Source organism: Botrytis cinerea, chromosome 5, assembly GCF_000143535.2.
Source record: "Botrytis cinerea B05.10 chromosome 5, complete sequence".
Taxonomy (NCBI): Eukaryota; Fungi; Ascomycota; class Leotiomycetes; order Helotiales; family Sclerotiniaceae; genus Botrytis; species Botrytis cinerea.
Window position 1 is genome coordinate 2937322 of NC_037314.1, and position 22057 is coordinate 2959378.

General features: G+C 27.1%; 2 protein-coding genes across 2 annotated transcripts; both read left to right on the top strand.

Annotated features, from left to right (window-relative positions):
- The first annotated feature begins 12281 nt into the window (after positions 1-12281).
- Positions 12282-14905, top strand: BCIN_05g08410 (hypothetical protein). The gene is made up of 6 exons (XM_024693256.1): positions 12282-13822; positions 13904-13908; positions 14119-14225; positions 14298-14404; positions 14458-14517; positions 14607-14905. The coding sequence occupies exons 1-6, from the start codon at positions 13207-13209 to the stop codon at positions 14684-14686; spliced, it is 975 nt and encodes a 324-aa protein (XP_024549042.1). The 5' UTR covers positions 12282-13206; the 3' UTR covers positions 14687-14905.
- Positions 14906-16457: 1552 nt separating this feature from the next.
- On the top strand, positions 16458-20038 carry BCIN_05g08420 (hypothetical protein). The gene is made up of 2 exons (XM_024693257.1): positions 16458-17139; positions 17298-20038. The coding sequence occupies exons 1-2, from the start codon at positions 16549-16551 to the stop codon at positions 19908-19910; spliced, it is 3204 nt and encodes a 1067-aa protein (XP_024549043.1). The 5' UTR covers positions 16458-16548; the 3' UTR covers positions 19911-20038.
- Positions 20039-22057: the final 2019 nt, after the last annotated feature.

Below are 22057 nucleotides of genomic sequence, written 5' to 3' on the forward strand. Positions count from 1 at the left end.
GACACAAGTGCTGCCAGAAAGTATGTCACTATGATAATCAGATTAATCCTCTTGCAGTTCACTATTCAGTTGAATATGCATCTCGTTTTGCAGTTGCATACCTTCCGGTCGCGTGACTACCGAAGGGAGCGATTGAAATGACGAAAAGTAATTTAGATCTAAACCTAATAAGGAAGCCCAATTCAACAACTCATAGCCCACATTTTTGTGGATCTACAAGTAACGGCTATAAGGTTCAAAAGCCTTGTAATAAACTTTGTAATATTACGGAACAGAATGTAATGAGCTCGAGGCATGTGATAGTGGGCCCTTCGGAGCCACTGCATATCAAAGAGATGCTCGTATATATATAAAAGTTATATAACGTGATTTATCAGTGTGCGGGTTATATCAGTGTACAGATCATTTTCACCTCAATTCACTCTTTTCTCTTTCAATACAAGTTTTTATCAATAATCCATAATGAATTCGAATAATCAAGAAGCCTATATACTCCTCGCTATCAAAGCTATTCAAAAAAATAAAAAAATAAATATTCAAAAGATTACAAAAATATTTAATATCTCGAACACAATACTATAATACAGAATTAATAATATTACTTCCCATTTCAAATAGTAATCTAAATCTTATAATCTTTCAAAACTGAAAGAGAATATTATTTCTGAATATATAATTGATATAAATATAAAAGGATTTTTATCTAAATTAAGAAATATAAAAGATATAACAAATCATATTCTTAAATCGGAAAATACAAAATATATTAAAAAGCTCTAAATACATCGATTTATAAAACATCAAATCAAATTAAAGATACATTTTAATTATATTTATAACTTTCAAAAAACTCTTTATAAAGATTTTAAACTCATTAAGAAATGATTTCAATTAGTATCGGATATATAAGCGAAATATAATCTTCTCAATTACAATTTCTATAATTTTAATAAAATAAGTTTTATAATGAATATAATATATCTTAAAATAATGATAATTAATATTAAACGAAATAGTAGAAATAAAGCAATACAATTAAATAATAAAGAATAGATTATAATGATTATGTATAATAATAGAAAGAATGAAATTATATTCTTATTTTTAATAATTCAAGAATAGATTCATTTTTTCAATTGATATATTGAAATTGATTTCCCTAACTATTATACACCTAATATTAACGTTTTATCTAATATTAACTCAAATTTAGGATTTTTAAAATCTTTTATATATATATAATTATATTTTTATAATTTTAAAAAAAATTCTAATTTAATAATGATTTTTTTATTTTGTTAGTATTCTTCCTTATTAAATTCTATTTTTAGAATTTTATTTAATATTAATTAATATTTCATTTAATTTTATAACTAATTTATTAAAAATAATGTTTTTAAATTTTTCAAAAAAAATCAAAATGAATAATATATATTTTATTTAAATCAAATTTAATTCGTTTTTGATTTAAAAAAATTAGAATTTCTTGATTTTTTATAAAACTTATTTAAAATTTAAAAACTTAAGAATTAAGATTTTCGAAAAAATCATAATATATTAATATAAATAAATCTAAAAACTGAATATTTTGATATAGTTTTTATTATATATTGTAAACGAGTAGAAGGTGGTAATGGTCACACAAGAAAAGCCTTCGTATATATCAAGTATAAAGCAAGTAATTATATATAATAAAATGAAGTGAATTGCTATATTGCAATAGTGAAATAAAGGAGACGATAAGAGTTGAATATTCAATTCTTTAGAAAACAATTTTAAAAGATAGGAAATTCAATAATATTTTTAAATCTATAAAAGAGAAACTATAAATATTAAACATTAATAATATATAATCCTAAAATTATATATTTTCATTTTTATATTCCTTTCTACTTTGATCAATTAATTATTTAATCAATTAAAATCAAAAATCTAAATAACAATATTCTTTTTATTACAATTATAATTTTACAAAAAGTTTACAAAATTATAAAATATATTTATCATTTTTCTTTACAATTCTAATTGAGAACTTCGACTAGCAAGTTTTCTATTATATCTCTCTTTAGAAATAACTTTATATATTCTTTTTGAATTTTTTAATCGTTTAAAAAAACCTCGATTATTAAAAAGATTATCTTTTATTATATCTATAATTTCTTTATTTTTATTTTTTTTATTATTCAATCTTTTATTTTGTTCTATAAATTTGTATTTTCTTTATTTTATATATTTAATTTCTTAAAAAAAGAAAGCAAGGTTTAGGAATTGGAATAATGAAAAGGGAATAGTATCTTTATTATTAATGTTTATAGAGAATCCTAATATTCCTTCTTTTTTATTGACTGAAATATATTTTCGTTTTTATCCAATTGTCGGTTTTATAGAAATTATATAATAATACAATTTTTTATTATAAATTGATTTTTTAGAAATGATATTAATAAAAGCGTATTGATATTGATATCAAATTTCTTTTTGATATTGATGATATCAATTATAGAATTCGTTATTAATCATTTCAAGGAGAAATAAAGTTTCAATAAAAATAAAGTAATTATTTTATAGTAATCTTTTAATAAAAATTTATTTGATAAGATTTTCAATAATTAGATAATATTCAATAACAAATTCTGGAATTTCATATTATTTATTTTATATAATTATTTTATTAAAAATTAGCTTCAAATTACTATAAGTATCTTTTAGATTTTAATATTTTATATTATTTTCGAAAATCGAATCCAAGGTTTTATTATTTCTTTTTTTTATAATTATATATAGAATAATTGTGATTACAAATAATTTATCCCTATATACATTCATATATAATCAAATAAAAATAGAATTCTCTTCAATTATAAATATTTATAAATTATTCTATTCATTTATATATTAATCGAATTTTATTAAATTAATATAATTCTAATATTGTTTTTTAATTATAATATTATAAAAGAATTTATAATCGAAAATTATCTTGCTTTTATTAAATATATTTTCAATTAAGATTTTTTAATCTATATTATTCAAAATGAAAGATTTAATTTTTCTATATATAATTTCAATTTACAATATATTCTTTTTATTTTCATTATAAAAATATATAATATATATTATAATATAATCTATTACTTTATAATTGAATATAGTATATAAATTCTTAATATTTTTATATACAAAAGTATAATCAAAGTCTTTCTTTATTTGAATAATAAATATAGAGAATAGTACCATTACCAAACAGTACTTCTGATTTATATATTATTTAGCTACTTTTTTTCAAAGTATTAGGTTTTGTCTATAATCTTACTGTTAAAAAGTATAATAACAATAATAAGCGAAATCAAATCCCTATTTTTTGTATCGATTGTAATAACAATATATTTTTATTAATATAAATATAGAATCGAAATATTGATTTATTAATATAATAAAAATTGAATTAATAACCAACACTTTTTATCTACCTATTTTATAAATTTTTATAAAAATAACAAATAGTTTCAATTCGAATACTAATTTATTAATTAAAAGATTTAAAAATTGAAACTTCAAAACTTCAAAGATCCTTTTCTTTTTTTTTTATTTACATCTTTATTTAACTTAAATTAAATAAAGTATTTATTATATATTCATATATTATCAATATAGTTTCTACATTTATATATAATTTTGAAATGATAAATAAAATACTTGTTTTTTATTCGAATAATTTTGAGGCTTAATATATTTGTTAGATAACAAAAATAGAAGTTACAAAATCTTTCAAATCTATATAGAATTAATTCGATTATAATTATTCAATTGATTTGTTTGGTTATAAATTTTTTTTTTAAGGCTAGATATTAGTCCTTTGATATTAAAGCTTTCGATAAATATTTATATAATTTGGATTGTTCTATATTTTCTATCTCCTTTTTATTTCTCAATAATACAATTTGTTTTATAATCTATTTATTTATTAAGTAATTTTATTATAACTCTTTGTTTTCTTTAATTATTATAATTCTCAATCTTGATTATCTCTTTAGATTTGTAATCATTTTTTTATTGAGAAATGGAAATAATATAATATTGAATTTAATATATAAGTTTTTTATTGATAAAATATTTTTCAAATAATTGAAACTTTCTTTTTCAAATATTTTAATTATATTATATTTAAAATTAAATTGTTTTCAATTCTTATTATTCTATTCAAAGACTTTAAATTCTTATTTAAAATCAAAGATTTTGAAAATTATTCTAAATTTAGAAAATATCAAATATCTATTAACCTATATTCCAGACTTTGGGGGACTTATTAATCAATATATGAATTCTTTATTGATCATTTTTAATAATATATCGGAATCAGTTAATTTGATTATTTTAATTAGTTTATATTGGAATCTAATTTTATATATTATAATAAGGATTGTAATAAAGGTAATGCTTTTATAAAAATGATATTATAATAGATTGAATTTATTAATAGCTTTTTGTTATATATATTGAATCTTTTCTATTTTTATAAAAATCTTTTTATTATTGATTTTCATTTGCTTTATCAATATATTAGCTTTGATATAGAGATTATTTTGAATAATAATAATCATAGATATTTCTTTTAGATTGTTTTTACAATCTTTTTAAATATTAATTTAATTATTGAATTTTAAATACTTAGTATATTGTTTTTCTTTCAGAAATGTTTGAATAGTTTTATAGGCTTTTATTATTATTAGTATAGCTTTATTCTTTGTAGTTATTATTGTATTATATTGTATATATTGAAATCGTATGTCTGATATATTAATCATTATAACTTGATTTTATTCTTTTTTATTATTATTAAAGATTGGAGATTGATTGTTTAATAAATAATAATCTAAATCTATATTATTATTTTTATTCGATATTATAAAAGTCTATATTAAATATAACTTTATGAAAAGTTTGTAAAATTATATTTTATAAAAAAGATAAAAGTATTTTTAAAAAAAGATATAAGAGAAGGGAATTAATGAGAAGTAGAATTTAAAGAAGGTAAAAGAAATATTTTTGAGATAAGAAGTTGTTAAATAAAGAGTTGTAATATTTTGAATTTTAAGTGAAAAGAGAAAATAAAAACTTTGTTTACTTTTATAAAACTTTTTTAGTTTTTTTAGATTTAGATATAGTTTTTTAAATAATTTAATTATAAAAGTAATAAAAGAATATAATATAAAAAGATATATTTTTAATTCGAATAAAGAAATTCTTGATTTCTAATAAAAATAAATAAAATTTATTATTTTATTTTATTTTAATATATAATTAATATTTTATTAATTATTTTAATATTATTGAAAAAGTATATTGTATTAATAAATTAATAATTAGAATCTCTATTATAATATAAATATTAATATTTATCAATAATATAATATTTTGATTTTTTTATATATAATTTATTATGTTTTCTATTATTATAAAACATTGAATGATTTGCTTGCTTCTTTTTGAATTTAATAATATTTTTAAAGGATTTTTAAATTTATCTTTAATAATATCTCTTATATCCTTTTCTTTTTTTTCAATTAGAATATATTCTCTTTCTCTTTTGATAAATTTTTTAAAATAGATTTTTGAATAAATCCTATTAATTGGAGTTTCATTTATTTCTTTTAAAATATAAATACTTTTATTTAATAAAACTTTGTTTATATAATATAAATCAAACTATCGATATTCAAGTTTCCTTTTTTTAGATATATCGATTTTCAATTACAAATCAAATTAAAGAATTATATTTTCTATAATGATTTTCTTATTAATTATATTATTGTTTTTATTAAAATATATCTTTTTATTTAGATAATATTATTTTTTATATATTATTACTTCTTTTATATTTAAATTATATATTTCTAATTAATGAAGATATAATATTAAAAGATTTTTATAAAAAGTAATCTTTTTTTAATCTAAAATTCTTTATATATTATATTACATTTTTATAAATAATATTAAATAATATTTATAAATTATATAAAATAAAATCAAATTAATTGATTAATATATAATTATTCTATTAACAAATAATATTATATTTAAATAATATAGTTATTTATTTTTATTATTTATTATTTTTGTTAATTTATTAATTATAAATCTATATCCTTATTCAATTTGGCTATTTACTTTCAAATTGTAAATAGAAATCTATATCCATTTGATTCTATACTTTTTTAAGAAATATTCGATGTATGCTTTGTTTTTGGGTTTTCCATTTACAAAAACCTTATCAAAAACTGAATATTTACAAACAATATTTCAAATGAAAGTAGTGATGGTTTACAATATTGTATTTCTCAATAGCTTAGCTTCGATTTAATTTGATAAATCATTTTGTAAAGAAATAAGATATTTGTAATTATTATTTGGAGGTATATATATAATATCTAAATTATATTTTTATTAATAAATATTCATTTATATAAAATGTAAGGATTCTTTTTAAATATTGAATTATTGTTTTTAATAATTAAGGCAGGATTTAATAAATCGTTTAATATCTTTATATATTTTATTTCAATAATAGAATTTGTATATCTTATTAAATGTATTTTCAATCTTTTTATAATTATATATTTTATATAAATTATCAATTAATAATATTCTTTATTATTACTTATCGATAATCTTATAATATAATATATTACAAATCCTATTTTTATATAAATATTTTTTATATATAGAAAATCTTAAAATACACTTTTTGAATTTCGAAAATTCTTAATTTATTATATTTTTGGGATATTACAAATTAATTAAATATTGAATAATCTTTTGGCTTTCATTATTGTATTTTTTATTCAATTTATAATTTTATAAAAAGTTTATAAAGTTATATATAATAAAAACATTTTCTATATTATTAAATTAATTTACAATTTATTTATTAGTATCTTCCTTTTTATTTTTTTCAAATATATTAAAAAGTATAACTAATCTTTTTGAAAGTTTATTAATAATAATATAGATTATATCTTTAATATATTACATTTCAAAATCGAATAATCTAATTTATACAATTTATTGAGTGATTAAAGCTTTGGGGAGGTTTATTACTATTTAATTCAATTGAATAACTAAAACTTTAATATTTATTTCCAAAACGAAATATATTTTATATAAATCGAATCTATATTTTCGAAAAGCTTTTAATATTTCTTTATATTTCCTTTTTATTATATTATAATTTTTTTCGATATTATTTTATAATCCATTTTCAAAATATATAATAATATATTTTCTTTCAAATTTTTATTCTAAATATACTTTTCATTTATTGATATTAATATTTATTTCAAAAACAATTTGTTTAATAATTATTGTATCTCTATAATCTAAAAGCATTAGAATTAAAAGCTTGATTAAATTCTTCTTTAGCGATTTCATCACTTATTCTTATTCAATTGTTTATAAGAATTCAACATCCTTTTTAAACAAGCGATATAATAATTCCGCTTTTTATATAAACTTTTCAATCTATATTTTATAATATATATAAATATTTAGAAATATTCGAATTTCTATTACTGATTTGGATTCTAATTAGTTAAAAATCTTTTTGATTTTGATTTCTATAGATTTTCATTCTTCTAATTCAATTATATAATCTATTATTTCTATTCCATTATAGTATTATTTAAACTTTATATCAACAATACAGCTTATATATTCAAAAAGTTCAAGGGTTTTATTAATTGCTTGGATATATTCTAAAACGAACTTTCGTATATTCAATATTATTTCTTTATTATTATATACTGTTTTCAATCTTTTAATATTGATATTGTTTAGAAAGGATATTATTATTGTTGAAATCAAATCATTAAGAATTTTTATAATGATATAATAAAATTGAATTATCGAATTAATTACTTTTTAGGAAAGTATAATATATCGAAAAAGACTAAGTAAGATTTGAAATGCTATTAAATTTCTATTCTCGAAAGTCAAAAATATTTGATTATAATTAAAAAAGAAATTGATTAGTAAAGCTATTATATAGTCTACAAAATTTTCTATAAAAGTATTTATATTAAAAGATAGATTCGTATTTCGAATTGTATATTGATTCAGCTTTACTATAGCATTAATAATTCAATAAATATTTAAAATCTTCTTTTTCATTAAGAATTATGAATTATAATAAGGCCTATCATATAATTCGAAGACTCCTTGCTTTATTCTATTTTTAAGTATAATAGAAACCACTTTTATTAAGGCTTTTGGAATTGGGAAATCAAAAGTTTACTAAGCTTTATAGAAAACAATTCTAATTCTTTGTAATAGGGTTATATCCTCTTATATTTGTTTAGTATATATTCAATCGAATACTAAAGCTCCTTTTTAATTGAAAAGATAGATTATTAGTATATCTTTTTTCAAATCTATCAAAAGATTTCTATAATTAATTGCTTTTATTCTTTCTAGAATAAGTTGATACTTTTCAGATTCTTTATTGAAGTAAAGTATAAGAAACTCTTTTTATTTTTTGGATAGCTTTTGATATGGATTTCTTAATTGATTATATTCAAATCAATTATCTTTTTTGTTAAAGGATTCTTTAATAATATTTTTTGATTGATTTGAAGAATGGATCTTTATAGTTTTGTTTTTGTATATTGTATTTACTTATTTTATATCATTATTTATAATATGAATATTAAATAATTCTTTAAAGATTTGAAAGGATACAATGTATTTTCCTTTATTTAATCTTTTTAATATATTGAAGCAGAATTTTTGAAATTCAATACTAAAAGAAATATATATTCTTACAAAATGCTTTATCTTATTATTATTATAACTTCGCGAAAAGTTTATAAAGTTATAAGAACTAAAGGAATTAAGGAAATTGTTGATATATTATTCCCTCAATGTATTAATATTTAGTTTTCCGATTACATTATTGTTTGAAACTTCTGTCCAGCATTTCAAACATTAGCTTAAGTTTCTTTATTATTATCTACAATTGTAAGATATTATATACTATCTCAATATGTAAAACTAACCTTTCCTACAATAAACTATGGTATACCTAGCAATAATTCGTTGCGAATATTTTCCATAATATAAATATTGATTACATTCGAGACTCCTCCCAATACAATACAAATGTCTTTACAAATTCCTTTTAGATTTAAGAAATCTGTATTGATATCTATAATAATTGTTTGGATTAAATTGATGAGTAGATTAAGTTTTCTAATTAAAATAGAATCGATTAGATTGATTATGGATTCTGAATTCGAGATTGTATTAATTGAATCTAAACCATTAATATTAATTTTAATTTTTAGAAAACTTTTTCTATTTTTATTTGTAATATATATTAAATTGATATAGTTTATTTATTTCAAAGCTTTAGATTGAAGATTAATAGAAAGTTGATTGATAGCATTAATTAAATGATTATTCAATTCTAAAGGTATAGTAGGATTGCCTATTCTGGTTATCCATCTTTTTCAAATAATTGGACATTTCTTGAATATTAATTCTAAAGATATATTAATAATTAATAAGAGAATGTTTTTATTAAGCTCTTCTATATTATTAAAGATATTCATTATAAGCTTAGGCATTATTCTCTTTTTTGATTTCTTAGTTTTATCAACAACCCTTTTATAAATAATCTCTGATTTATTGAAATTTTGGATATTTATAGATTTAGTATCTGGTTCGGTTTTATTGTGGTTAAGAGTATCTTTTTTAGGAAATATCAAGTGAGTATATTTAAAAATCTTTGAAATAAAAATAGAATTCTGATTTTTTGTACTTTTGATAAATGATTTGTAAATCTTATTAAAACTGTATAGAGATCGATTACATTTTTTAAATTCAAAACTAATTGTATTAATATATTCATTTATAATGAAATTTTCTAAGTTATCAATATTAAGAATTTCTATGATATATATATCTTTAATTAATTATACTTATTTCATTTCTTTTTGTGGTTGATTTTATTTGTTTGATTTAATTTTCAAATTTACTATCTTAATAAGGAAATCTTGAATCTTATAATTATGAATAATAGATGAAGGATTCTTCTTTGTATTCTTTAATTCCCAAAATAATTTGTTATATTGATTATAATATATATATTTATAATCAATATACTTTTTGAAAATAGAACAATCCTTTTTGAAATTGTAATCTTTTTTTTTAAGGTATTAATTTTGATAAAAGTAATAATATCTTTTTTAAATAATATTGATATATTTTATATTATTATTTATATTATTTTATATATTATTCGAATTTAGAAAAAGATAGTATATTAATATTTGGGGTTGTATAGTAAAAGGGATTTTATAATTCGAATAGGGATCAAGTATTTGTACTTTTTCTTTTGTTCTTTTGGGAATTTTCTTTTATTAGATTATTATAGAAAAGTTCTCAAATATTTTTATAATTTATTTAATATTATTTGTTTTTGGAATAATAGGATTCTTAACTTGTATTTTAGTTTTTTTAAATAAAATAATAGTATTGATTAATTTTTTTAAATTCAAATCTTTTTTAGAATCGCTTATCTTAAAGATTCTAAATTGAAATTCATTATTTGTATATTGTATTATTTATTGAAAGATTTTATTTCATTTTATTGTATTAAATTTCTTTAGATTTATTTTGAGTTTAATAATATATTTGTGAATAGCTTTTTTAGAAATGTTTTTTAAAAAAGTTTTAATAATTTCGCTTTTGATTGAAACTTTATTTTTAATTAAATATTAAATAATTTGATTATATTAATATGTAAAGTGTATAAATATATTAATATTGTTTTTCCTTTTCTGTTTATATTTCTTAATAAAATAATGAATATAGTTTTTTGAATATATTTTCTAATAAATATCATTTGCTAAATGCTTTTTGAAAAAAACAGGTTTGAATTTGCATTCCCAATTCCAATCTTTTTATTATCACTCTTTTATAACTTTAATATTCTTTCGAAAAGTTCTTTCTATTTATAATAGAATTCGAAAACGAAAGTCTTCTTTATTCATTTTATAATTATATCAGAATTATTCCATATCTTTATATCACTTTATAATATTGAAATCTTAAAATTATAATATTCTTTTTTATCCAGAGAAAGATAATAATAGAGTATTTGCTTTATTTAATTATTCTAAAATAATAATAAATTGTATAATACTAATATACCCATTTTACAAAAATATATTAATGTTTTGTTTTTATTTAATAGATTCGGTTTTTCATTACTCCTTTATTTATTAAAGAAATAATCTTTCTCCTAAAGTTTTGGAAATGTTTTTTTATTTCCAAAAGTTAAATATAATAATCGGAATTGATATATCGAAAGCCGAATCAGAAATTGAATCTCTCTTCTTCATTTGATTAACCTTTCCTTCGAATTTAATGAATTCTATTTTGTTTGAAATGATTTCTTTTCTTCTTTTTCTAATATTTTATTCTTGATTGATTGTTGTAGATTATAATCTTAAAAGAATAGCAAGATTTTATATTATTATTTTCATACAATTTCGAAATCTTTTATTTTTCTTTATAATTTTACAAAAAGTTTGTAAAATTATAAAGAGATTTATTATATTTATAATAATCAATATTTCATTACTTTTTCAATATATTAATATTAAGTTTTTTCTAATTTATAATCTTTTATTTTTCTAAGTTTTTGGAATAACTTTTAACTAAAAAAGTATTTCTATTTTTTGTTTCCTTTTTATTATTAAATAAAAGAGAATTCATTTTTATATTGCTAATAAATATCTATTAGATGATTATTGATCCATTCCTATTCTGATTATATATAATTAAAATTCTATAAGAATTTTCTAATCCTATAAACTTTTGAATTTTCATTTTGTTTATTTTAATATTTTTTTGTTTATATAATTTATAAATTGAAAAAGTAAAGATTCTTTTTTAACTTTTAAACAATATTGATATTTTCGTAAAAGGCTATTTCGTTTGAAATAATTACAATATGTTTTTTCAATATTATAATAAATATAAATATAATAATAAAGTTTTTCCATTCCTCTCTTACTTTTATATTAAAAGATTATATATCAGTTTTGAGTTTTTAGGGAAACAATATTTCCTTTATTGTAACAATATTATAGCGGAATCAGGGTTAGGATTAAAAAGCCTTAACACCCTTTTCTCGCTTAAATTACCGAATATGGAATGGATCGAGCGCATTGACATTTATTGACCCCATCAAAAAAAAATATTTCACAGCTCGGGCTTGCGAAATAATTGCACCCTTCAAAATCTTCAAACTCTCAAAATTCTATATTTCTCGTCTTTGGCCTGTGAAATGCATCTACTATTGGAAAAATCGAAAATCTCAAAATTATGTATTTCACGTCTCCGGCCTGTGAAATGCATCTACTATTGGAAAAATCGAAAATCTCAAAATTCTCGAAAATCTCAAAATTATGTATTTCACGTCTCCGGCCTGTGAAATGCGTCTACTATTGAAAAAATCGAAAATCTCAAAATTATGTATTTCACGTCTCCGGCCTGTGAAATGCGTCTACTATTGGAAAAATCGAAAATCTCAAAATTATGTATTTCACGTCTCCGGCCTGTGAAATGCGTCTACTATTGGAAAAATCGAAAATCTCAAAATTATGTATTTCACGTCTCCGGCCTGTGAAATGCGTCTACTATTGGAAAAATCGAAAATCTCAAAATTATGTATTTCACGTCTCCGGCCTGTGAAATGCGTCTACTATTGGAAAAATCGAAAATCTCAAAATTCTCAAAATTATGAAAGTTATGTATTTCACGTCTCCGGCCTGTGAAATGCCTCTACCATATTAATAATTGTCACATTTTGAAAATTCTCAAAATTCTCAAAATTATGTATTTCTCGTCTCCGGCCTGTGAAATGCCTCTACCATATTAATAATTGTCACATTTTGAAAATTCTAAAAATTATGTACTTCACGTCTCCGGCCTGCGAAATGCCTCCTGCCTTTCAAATTTCGAAAACTTGAATGATCTTATTTCACGATCCGGGCTCGAAAAATAAATTGCACGCTTTCGAAATTGATTAAAGTTATCACAATATAATTATTTATTTCCTTTTGCCTTTCGCTTTTCTTTTATTTAGTTTAGTTTCCAATTTCCAATCTGAAAAGAAAACTCATTGAACTTATTACAATCACAATGCGACGCATCAATATTGATCGAAATGGTCAGCGAGATGTTGCTACAAATCAAGATTTGGCAGACATGTTCAATGCAATGTGCTGGTCAATTAATCAAAAAGCGCCTGGTCTACTTGTATTGTCGGAGCGAATCAACTTTGAAGAGCTCGCTGCATTTGTTAGCTCTGCTGGCTCATTGATTGTTGGGATCTCGTCAAATCGCATTTACCACTTTCGAATCACTGCATTTCAATCCGATGAGGCAGCAGATCGCAATCGAGTAAATAATGCAGAGAGAGCTTTGCACGCTTTGAAAAACGCATTTCAATTTGCAACCACGATTACCATTCACAATCAGAGCGTTTATCAATATTTCCCATATGTTGATAATAAAGAAGGGCGTGGCATCGATAGCAGCCGGTTCGCTTTGAACTTTAGCGATAGGATCGTTCAGGAGATTCGATGCGCTTTTATGAATGGGGATTTGCATTGCTCTGCGTTTGATAATAATGATCATGAGGTGGAAGGTGTTATTAATTTAATTAGAGGGAGTCTTGTATCTGATATCATAGATTATTTTGATGGGACGAATGTCATGGAGCGGTTGGCACAATATAATGGATGTCCAGGCTGCAGTTATTTATTTTCTTTTTGATTTTTTTCTGGTGCGATCAGGAGAGCATCGCTTGATTTGTCACAGAGGAAAAGGGGAGGAGTGTGCGTGATAGATATTGCAAGAGAATGAGAATTATTGAGCTTCGTTTAGGAACAATATTTTAAAACACCAGAATATAAAGATCTTTAATTTTCTTTCGAATTTATTTCAAAACCTCAAAGTTCAATTCAGCACATCCTCTAGATTCAAGATTGCCTTCAACGCTTCAAAATTTACTACTACTTTCACCTTTTCTTTATACTATTTTATTGATAGTTCCTGCTTTTGAGAATGGAAAATTTCCTTACAAAAGCTTTAAGTCCAACAGGAGCACGTCGACTTTACTGGCTTGCAATATCGCCATGCACTAAACAAGAGTTCTGGTTAGTTATATCACGATTCAATTATTTTTACTTTTATTTAAAACGCGGGTCGAAAAAGCTAATATAGGAAAGGGATCATATAAATGGAATTAAGCTCTGGTCGCCTGAAGAACCGAATAGTGAAAATCTGTTTTATGATATTTTTTCGATCGAGATGTATTTGAAAGCTGTGAAGCCAGGTATGTACAAATTGGTATTGTAGCTCTTTATTTACTAATGAAGCATTCAATAGAAAGTAAATGGGTTGAGCTGCCACCCGAGGATTTTTATATTGGAATTGCTCATTTATTTGGTAAGGAATCTTAGATGCTTCAAGTTTACATTTGATCTTCAAATTGCGCCCTCTTTCAAGTGCACATTTGCTAATATTGAGCTGCCTAGGGGAGGATGAGCTTTTTGAGGAGGATGAGCTTTTTGAGGAGGATGAGCCTTTTGAGGAGAATGAGCTTTTTGATTTTTAATAAATTGGTTTGAGTGGGTAGTGTAGGTGTGAATTATTCGACTATTGGAAGGGCGATATTCTTAATGCGATGGGGCTTTTTGGAAATGTTAAGCCCGGCTTGAAATTTAATTTTGGTTGTGAGATTAACTTAATCGTTTGAATGGCATTCAAATTGCTTTGTGCAAAGGGAGTTAATTGCTTCGGTTTCCTTCAGCTCATCCAACATGAGGGTGTGTCAAATAAAAAGTTTTTGATATTCTATCTTGCAGTGTTAATTCAATTATTGAATGATTAAATTTCGGTTGAAGTTTGATTCGGCTTTGATCTATTGAGCTCGGTTCGATAATAGGTAATGTATGCGATTGCATCACCGATAGCACTTACGCTCGCTCTCTACTTAGCAAGCAATATAAATTCCTTACTATCAATATTTTTATTCAGTTTGATTGATTATATGATTTTAATCACTATTTATTTGCTCGTCAAAATAATATTTATTTTATTTCAATTAGTAAAATGAGCTAATGGAGTCGCAATGGGTTCTAAATTTGATAAATCAAAAAGGTCAAAAAAGGTCAAGGAAGAAGAAAAAAAGTGGGCTGAGCGTGTATTCTATAAAGGTGGGTGCACTCAATTGAAAGAGCGTGCAAGCTTGATTCAATTTTTTCAGTTTCGATCAAGCTCTCAATCTAAATGCAAAAGCTCAACCTCTCTCCTTCCACAATGTAGGTTGAACCCTCTATTTTATTTTAATCAATACATTTTCAAGCATCTTACTTTAAGCTTCCAAGCTATATTGCGATTTTGCGCTTTCCCTCGAGGTGAATCAAAACTGTCACTAAATAAGCATGTCTGAAGAGTCTAAAACGCAATCGCCCCCGTCTAACTTATTAAAGAATATATTATCAGCTTGTTATAAGTTTTGGAAAAGAAGTGAGGTCTTTTTATTACTTGCTAGTGAATCAATGCCTTTACTAACATCTTCAAGATAAGCAGCCTCACTTCAATCACCCAAAACAAATCATTCACTACCCGACTAAAGGATTGGCTTCGGAATACTGGGTTTGGTACATTGAACGTTGGATCTCAGAACGACAACCAAAAGTCAAGCGCTCCATTCGTTATACAAACCCTTTCAGTAGCAGCGATCCAAAGGCTCACGAATCGCCAATCCAATATTCCTTACTTTCCCAAATCGATGCTTTAGCCAATGCAATTCAGATTTCCTCGACCGCTTATAAATCTCTCTATCACACTCCAACTCAATTCTCAAATTCATCCCTTCAAGAAAGTTGCACTAGGGTTGATGCCTCAAGCACACTATCGAAGCAAGTTCCCTCTATAAATCCAAAGCCAGCTGGCTTCATTGATTTGATTATTAACTCACAAGCAAAAAACAACTCCTCAACTGTATTTGAAGTTCATAAATCAAAAAAGGAAATTTTAAAAGATAAGGAAAAGACGCAAATTGATAAAATAAAAAGCGAGCAAAAAACTACATTCAAAATCCAAAAACATTGCAAAATCGATCAAAAAAGAAAAAAGCAACAAATTCAATCTCGAAAATTTATCTCCTCAAGAAAAAAAGGGCCAATTGCAAAAGGCGGCGAGAAACAAATACGGGAAATTGTTAATCGAAATATTCCATCAAAAGCTCTCACTCGAACTCGCGATTGTTTAATTGATAAAAAAAAAAGAGTTCTTGAAAGCAAAGCAGCATTTCGGTTAAGAAAGCTCGAGCTTGAAAAAGAGGAGAGGGAGAGCAAGTGGGTAGCAAGCATTTGGCGCGAGGAACAAAAGCAATTGCATGCAGAATCGTTCTTGAATTAACGCAATTCGAAACGCTTTAGAGATTGCACTTTAATCTTTATCAATTGGAAAATGCCTTTGAGCGCTCTAGCTCCAAATGACGAGCTTCCATATCCAATGGAAAAAAGCTCTGAAAAACGACCCTTGACCCCAAGCGCAACTCAACAATCGCGAAAGAGACATTCAATTCCAAACTCAACATCAATTGCAATTTCAAAGGAAGGAGCAGATAATTGTTTTTTAAATTCTTTAAATGATCATGAGAGCGATCTCCACTCTAATAAAGTCAATAATCCACAACCTCAAGCTTTGAAAATTCAAAGCAGTCGAGATGAATTTGCTAGATTGGATTCGCTGCCTCAAAATGTGAGAGGTGCAATTTTCGAAAGAGGGCAGCGGAATCAACAATACTCAAGCGAAAAGAGTAGCGCGAATCAATCAATCCTTGAAGAAGATCACAATAAGTTGATGGATGATGCAGCTAATGAATATAGTAGCAATTGCGATTGGGATAGTAGCAGCAATGTCGAAGAAGGTCGCTCACAAATTGGAAAAGCTTTTAACCCCTTTCAAACCCCACCACTCACTCTCGCAAATCTTAATTCCTTTCAATTTTCCTCAATCCAAGATCGAAATCCCTACTCACAAAAGAGTTCCATCAGAGTAGGTGAAGAAGATTTTTCCCTTTATTCATTTGAGCGCTGCTCGCTCAGGTTTTTTGATATTTCTCGAGCCGGGCTCGAAAAATACATTTTTATCAATTGCAAGCGATTATCGTTTCAAAGTTTAAATTGAAGCTAATGTTTGTTATATATTTTAAGCGGAATTATCAATCCCCATTGCATCAAGCGGAATTGCTTCAGGCTCAATTACTTCAATCGCAATTGAACCCCGCTTCAAGGCTCACTCCTGAAGCTTTAAATTTCGAAGGGATTCCTGATGCAGCAGATATTGAAGGGAGCTTTGAAATTGATACAAGCAATCAGAATGGCTCCCCTTATTTCGAGCGCTATTCTGAGAGCAGCAATCCATTGCCAACTATTGAGATTCGAAAGGCATTGTCTGATGCGGATTTTGCTTTTGACGAAGAGTACTACTCCACTGATGATGATGAAATAGAAGTTAGCAATGAGGAGGCAAGGGAGGCAGCGCAAGAGTTAATTGATCTTGGAAATCAAATTGAAGTGGGAAGTGAAGTGGATAGCGATCCTTTTGGTGAAATATCTGATCCTTACTCTTTCAATGCGTTCGATCACTTCTGTGCTCACTTTAGAAATGGATTTTTTTGTGAGGAAGTTGAACATGAAAAGATATTTCAAAAGCATCATGAGGAAATGTTTAGGAGCGGCCAATCTCACTCCAATCATTGCATCAACCTTCGTCAATTTGCAATTGAAAGAAATCCATATCGGGAGCAAAACGAGATTCCAAATTATCTCGGCAAAAGGCACCTTCAACGTGGAAAGGAGATATTCACAGCATCAAATTTGCCACGTCAAACTTCAAGCAATCATTCCCTGATGGTGGATCACTTAAGTGAAAGGCAACTTCGCACTATCTATGAAGGCACCTATCATCTTTCGCGTATACAAAGCAATCAAGGTTTTGGAGTTACTGATCGCTCTTTTGAACGAGCCGAATCAGTTGCAGAGCCCCTCAGCGATGACGAATATTGCATTGATTCAACTCGCACCAAGCCCCCTACATTGTGCATGTTGAATCATGAGCTTGAGGTTTCAGCAGAGCAAACCCCTACAATTACTGTAGATATTGATAGTATGTGTGGGGAATTCAAAAGTTTAGCTGCGATTAAAACTGGGTGGATTTACTACCCTTATACGAATGCTCCATTAACAGGTCGCACCCATGGCGTTTACATCAAAATTCCCTACAATTTGCCCTTTGATTCAGATGATCACTATTTAGCAATTGCTGATTTGAACCCCTTTCGATTCGATGCAGAGCACGCTTTGTTGCTCTCCCCGGAAAAGATTCCTCATATTTTTTTCGGCAAACTTCACGATTGGAGCTCCATCAATATCTACCTGCTTTTCCCCAACATCTTCTTTCACCGAAGGAAGGGCCTGAAGAAATCTCAGGAAAAGCACATTTCTATTTACCTTAGTGACGATCAACGCAAAATCCTACACGAGGAGGTGATCCACCCTGCAATGAGCTTCGCCTTTGATCATCACACGTCGGAATCTATACCCTCTCACTGGGAAACCATGAAAGCTCACGCAAATGCGCACGGCACAGAGCAAAATCGCCTTCGCGGGTCTCAATCTCGCTTTCAATCACTTGGCTATCGAATTAATCCAAATCAAAGCGATCAATTTGATACCTTTACTCGCGAGTGCTATCGCTTAATTGAAGCATTGGAATTAGTTGATTTTTACGGCTTGCGATTATATTTCAATGGAAAGGGCTTTAAAGATTCGGAACGTCAACCTTCATTCTCTCAATTGCACGAAACCTGGGGCGCGCGATGGAGCAAGCAGTTCAATAATGCCTTTATTCCAATGGATCGCTGCTGGTTGGACCTTGGGCGGCAGTTCACACCGGTGAAGAATAGCAATTTTGATGAGCTCACTATGCTTTGGAAGCCATGCTGCATCAAGAAATATTACGATGAGCGAGCCACAAAATGTAAAACCCGCTCCACGCTTCCTTTGGAAATATTCAACCTCGGTGGCTGCCGGGATATTATTTCTGCTACCATGACTGCACGGAAAGGGTCCAAGCAAGCTGTTGGTGGAGCTTGCTACAGTCAATTTTACACCAGATCAAAAATGCACTTTGTCACTTCCACTGTCGAAGTCTTTCAAAGTAGGGATATTGATGCTTTAGCATATGGATCAGCGCAATTGAAAGCTGTTGGCAGCGCTGGAAAAAGTAAAATGCCCACATTTCAAAATGCTGCTGATGCTTACATCAATGGAGTCAACCGCACAGATCTTGGAATTGATGAAATTGAGAAAACCTCCTGCGAACCTCGAGAGGAGCATCGAATTCGCGCTGATATTTGCTTTTCCTTATTGCGAGAATTGGCTGATCAAGAGAAAAGTGAATGGGGTAGTGAAAATTCACAAGGGAGCGTTAGCGGGATGGGGGGTGAGAATTTCGCAAATGATCTTACATTCAATAGTGAAAGTCTTGCGAGAAGTGCAAATTCAAGTGAAGGGGGCGGTTCGCAGAATGGCATTAGGGATTGGGAAATCAATTTTCTTGCACCTAGCGATGCTCGCTACTCTAGCTCAATTCCACTCCGCGCAAAGGAACTATGTACGAAGCTAAATTGCGAAGCGAATATTTCAGAGTGCAACGAGGGAATTTCCCCAATCAACATTCTATCGCTCGCCACCTCCCTTTTTGGATTGTTCAATCTCCCATCTTTGCCTCATTTCTGCGCTCAAATGTTAATAAAGCCTTGATGGGATTCGAGCATGTTTTATCAACCTTGAATCACGAAGTTGTGAAACAATCAGCGACAGCTACTGCATTGATGTTCTTGGAACTGATTCGAAATAGCGTTTTGTGTAAAAATATTAAGGGCGCTCCACATCTTTATCAGAATCATTGGAATCGCAGGGAGTCCAATCAAATCATTAATCGCAGAGAGGGGCTTGCTTTAAATCAACAATTTTATGGAATGGGAATGGAGCGGCAAATGATGAAGTTTGGGTACGCATACTTTTGCCCCAAAGTGGATTTCAGAGCATTTCGCATCCTAGATTCATTCAGCAAAGGGTTTTTTCCCGAGCGGCCAGATTTTGTCAAGGCTCTTGCGAAAAAGAGATTGCATGCATTTAAGGTCTGGGAGGTTGATTCGATAATTGATCAAATTCAAGAGTGGTTTGAATCCATTTCCCTAGCGATTCTCTCGCTTGGCGCCAGCATCAAGCCATCTTGGAATTTTGCACAGGGCTGATGATGATCGCCTATCGATGCGATGTTTGGGCGCAGCTGGATAGCAATAAACTTTAAAACACCACTCCCATTCCATTTTGGAAAAGCTCATCTCGGGGCAAGTGTCCATAACATTTGATAATATTACTCAGTATGTTAGGGACCTTCCCGAGTGCCCTTCCAGCCAGATTTGCATACTAGCAATGCTATATTTCACAAGGGAAATTTTTTGCACGTTCTCGATTATCTCTTTGGCATTAATGATGATTGGGTTGAGCCGAGTGGAAAGGTTCGAAAGCGCGATCATTGGAAGAATAAGCCCTTTCGCATAGCGTATCGAAGGGTTTTTAGATTGATTGGAGAGAGGCTAGGTCGCGAAGCGCAAAGCGATTGGCAATATCAATTCTTATTGTGTAGTTCACGCTACCAATCCATTACTACCAAACCCTGTGATACTACTCATTGCTTTCTCGAAAAAGAATAATAAAGGGTACTCTTGGTTGGCTTGGATTGGGTTGAAGATTTTCCACCTGCCGCGTGCAATCTGGCCCAATCTCAGTTCAAGTTTTGATGCAACAGACTTCGTATCATCGCGGGCCCAAGGTCACTCACTGCAATCCTACAAAGAGCAATTCCATTCCCATTTCAGAGGGGTCCCTCCCAAGCTCACTTTGAAACGGAGTTTCTCCCCTACCCTTTGACGGATATGGATCGCATTATGAAAGCAAAGTGGGTTGCAAAATTGGACAGCCCTTAATAAAATTTTCAATAGGATTTCGGGACAGATTTTGAAAAAAAAAATTGTAAAAGGTACTCTTAGATAAAGTTGCGATTGCTTTAGCATAAATTGAATTAGTATAAAGGAGCAATGTGTTTTTCCTTTCTATAAAAAGAATTCCGCGAGCTTTGCACAAGGGAAGCTTCACCTGCAGCCCCCACCATTTTTTGCATTTCTCAAGCCGGGCTCGAAAAATGATTTGCCTCACTATAGCTGCAGGCCCCGCACAGAAAATCAACTAGCACATATACAATTCATTATCGTTATAAGATAAATAAAAACTAAATTAGAAAATATATTAATTACTATTTCATTAATTCCAAACCCTTCCTCCCTTCTTATTGCTCACACAAAAATTAGCTGCCGGCTCCTACCTCATCACTCACCCCTCGATTCGTTTGGAGGCGCCATCAGCCCTTTCTTCATCATTGCTACAATTCCATTCTTTATGGACCTCATCAATCGCTCCTTCAGAATCCAAAAAATCAAAATTGAATCCCCCACTACCAATGTATTGTGATATTGATTCAGTTTCGCCCCAATCAATTGATACATTAGATTCATTTATGGGCTGGAGTGCATTGTTATGTGATAGGGGGTGCACTATCAAAGCCCAATGTTGCATTTGAAGGGTTTGGATTTGGTTCGAAGTTATTGAAAAGACCAAATGGAGTGAGATCTGATATCGAGTCGATTATTGGGAGGCTGCATTGATCTGAGGATTGCAATTGATCAAAGAGTTGCAATTGATCAGAGGGCTGCTGTTGATTAACAGAGTGCTGATCGAAGGGCCGTTGCTGATTTAAGTCGGGGGCTGCGCTCATTAATATTTCTGAAAAGTTCAGCATTGGACAGCTGATTCCAGGCTGGCGATAAATTAAAGTCAGGTTCCCT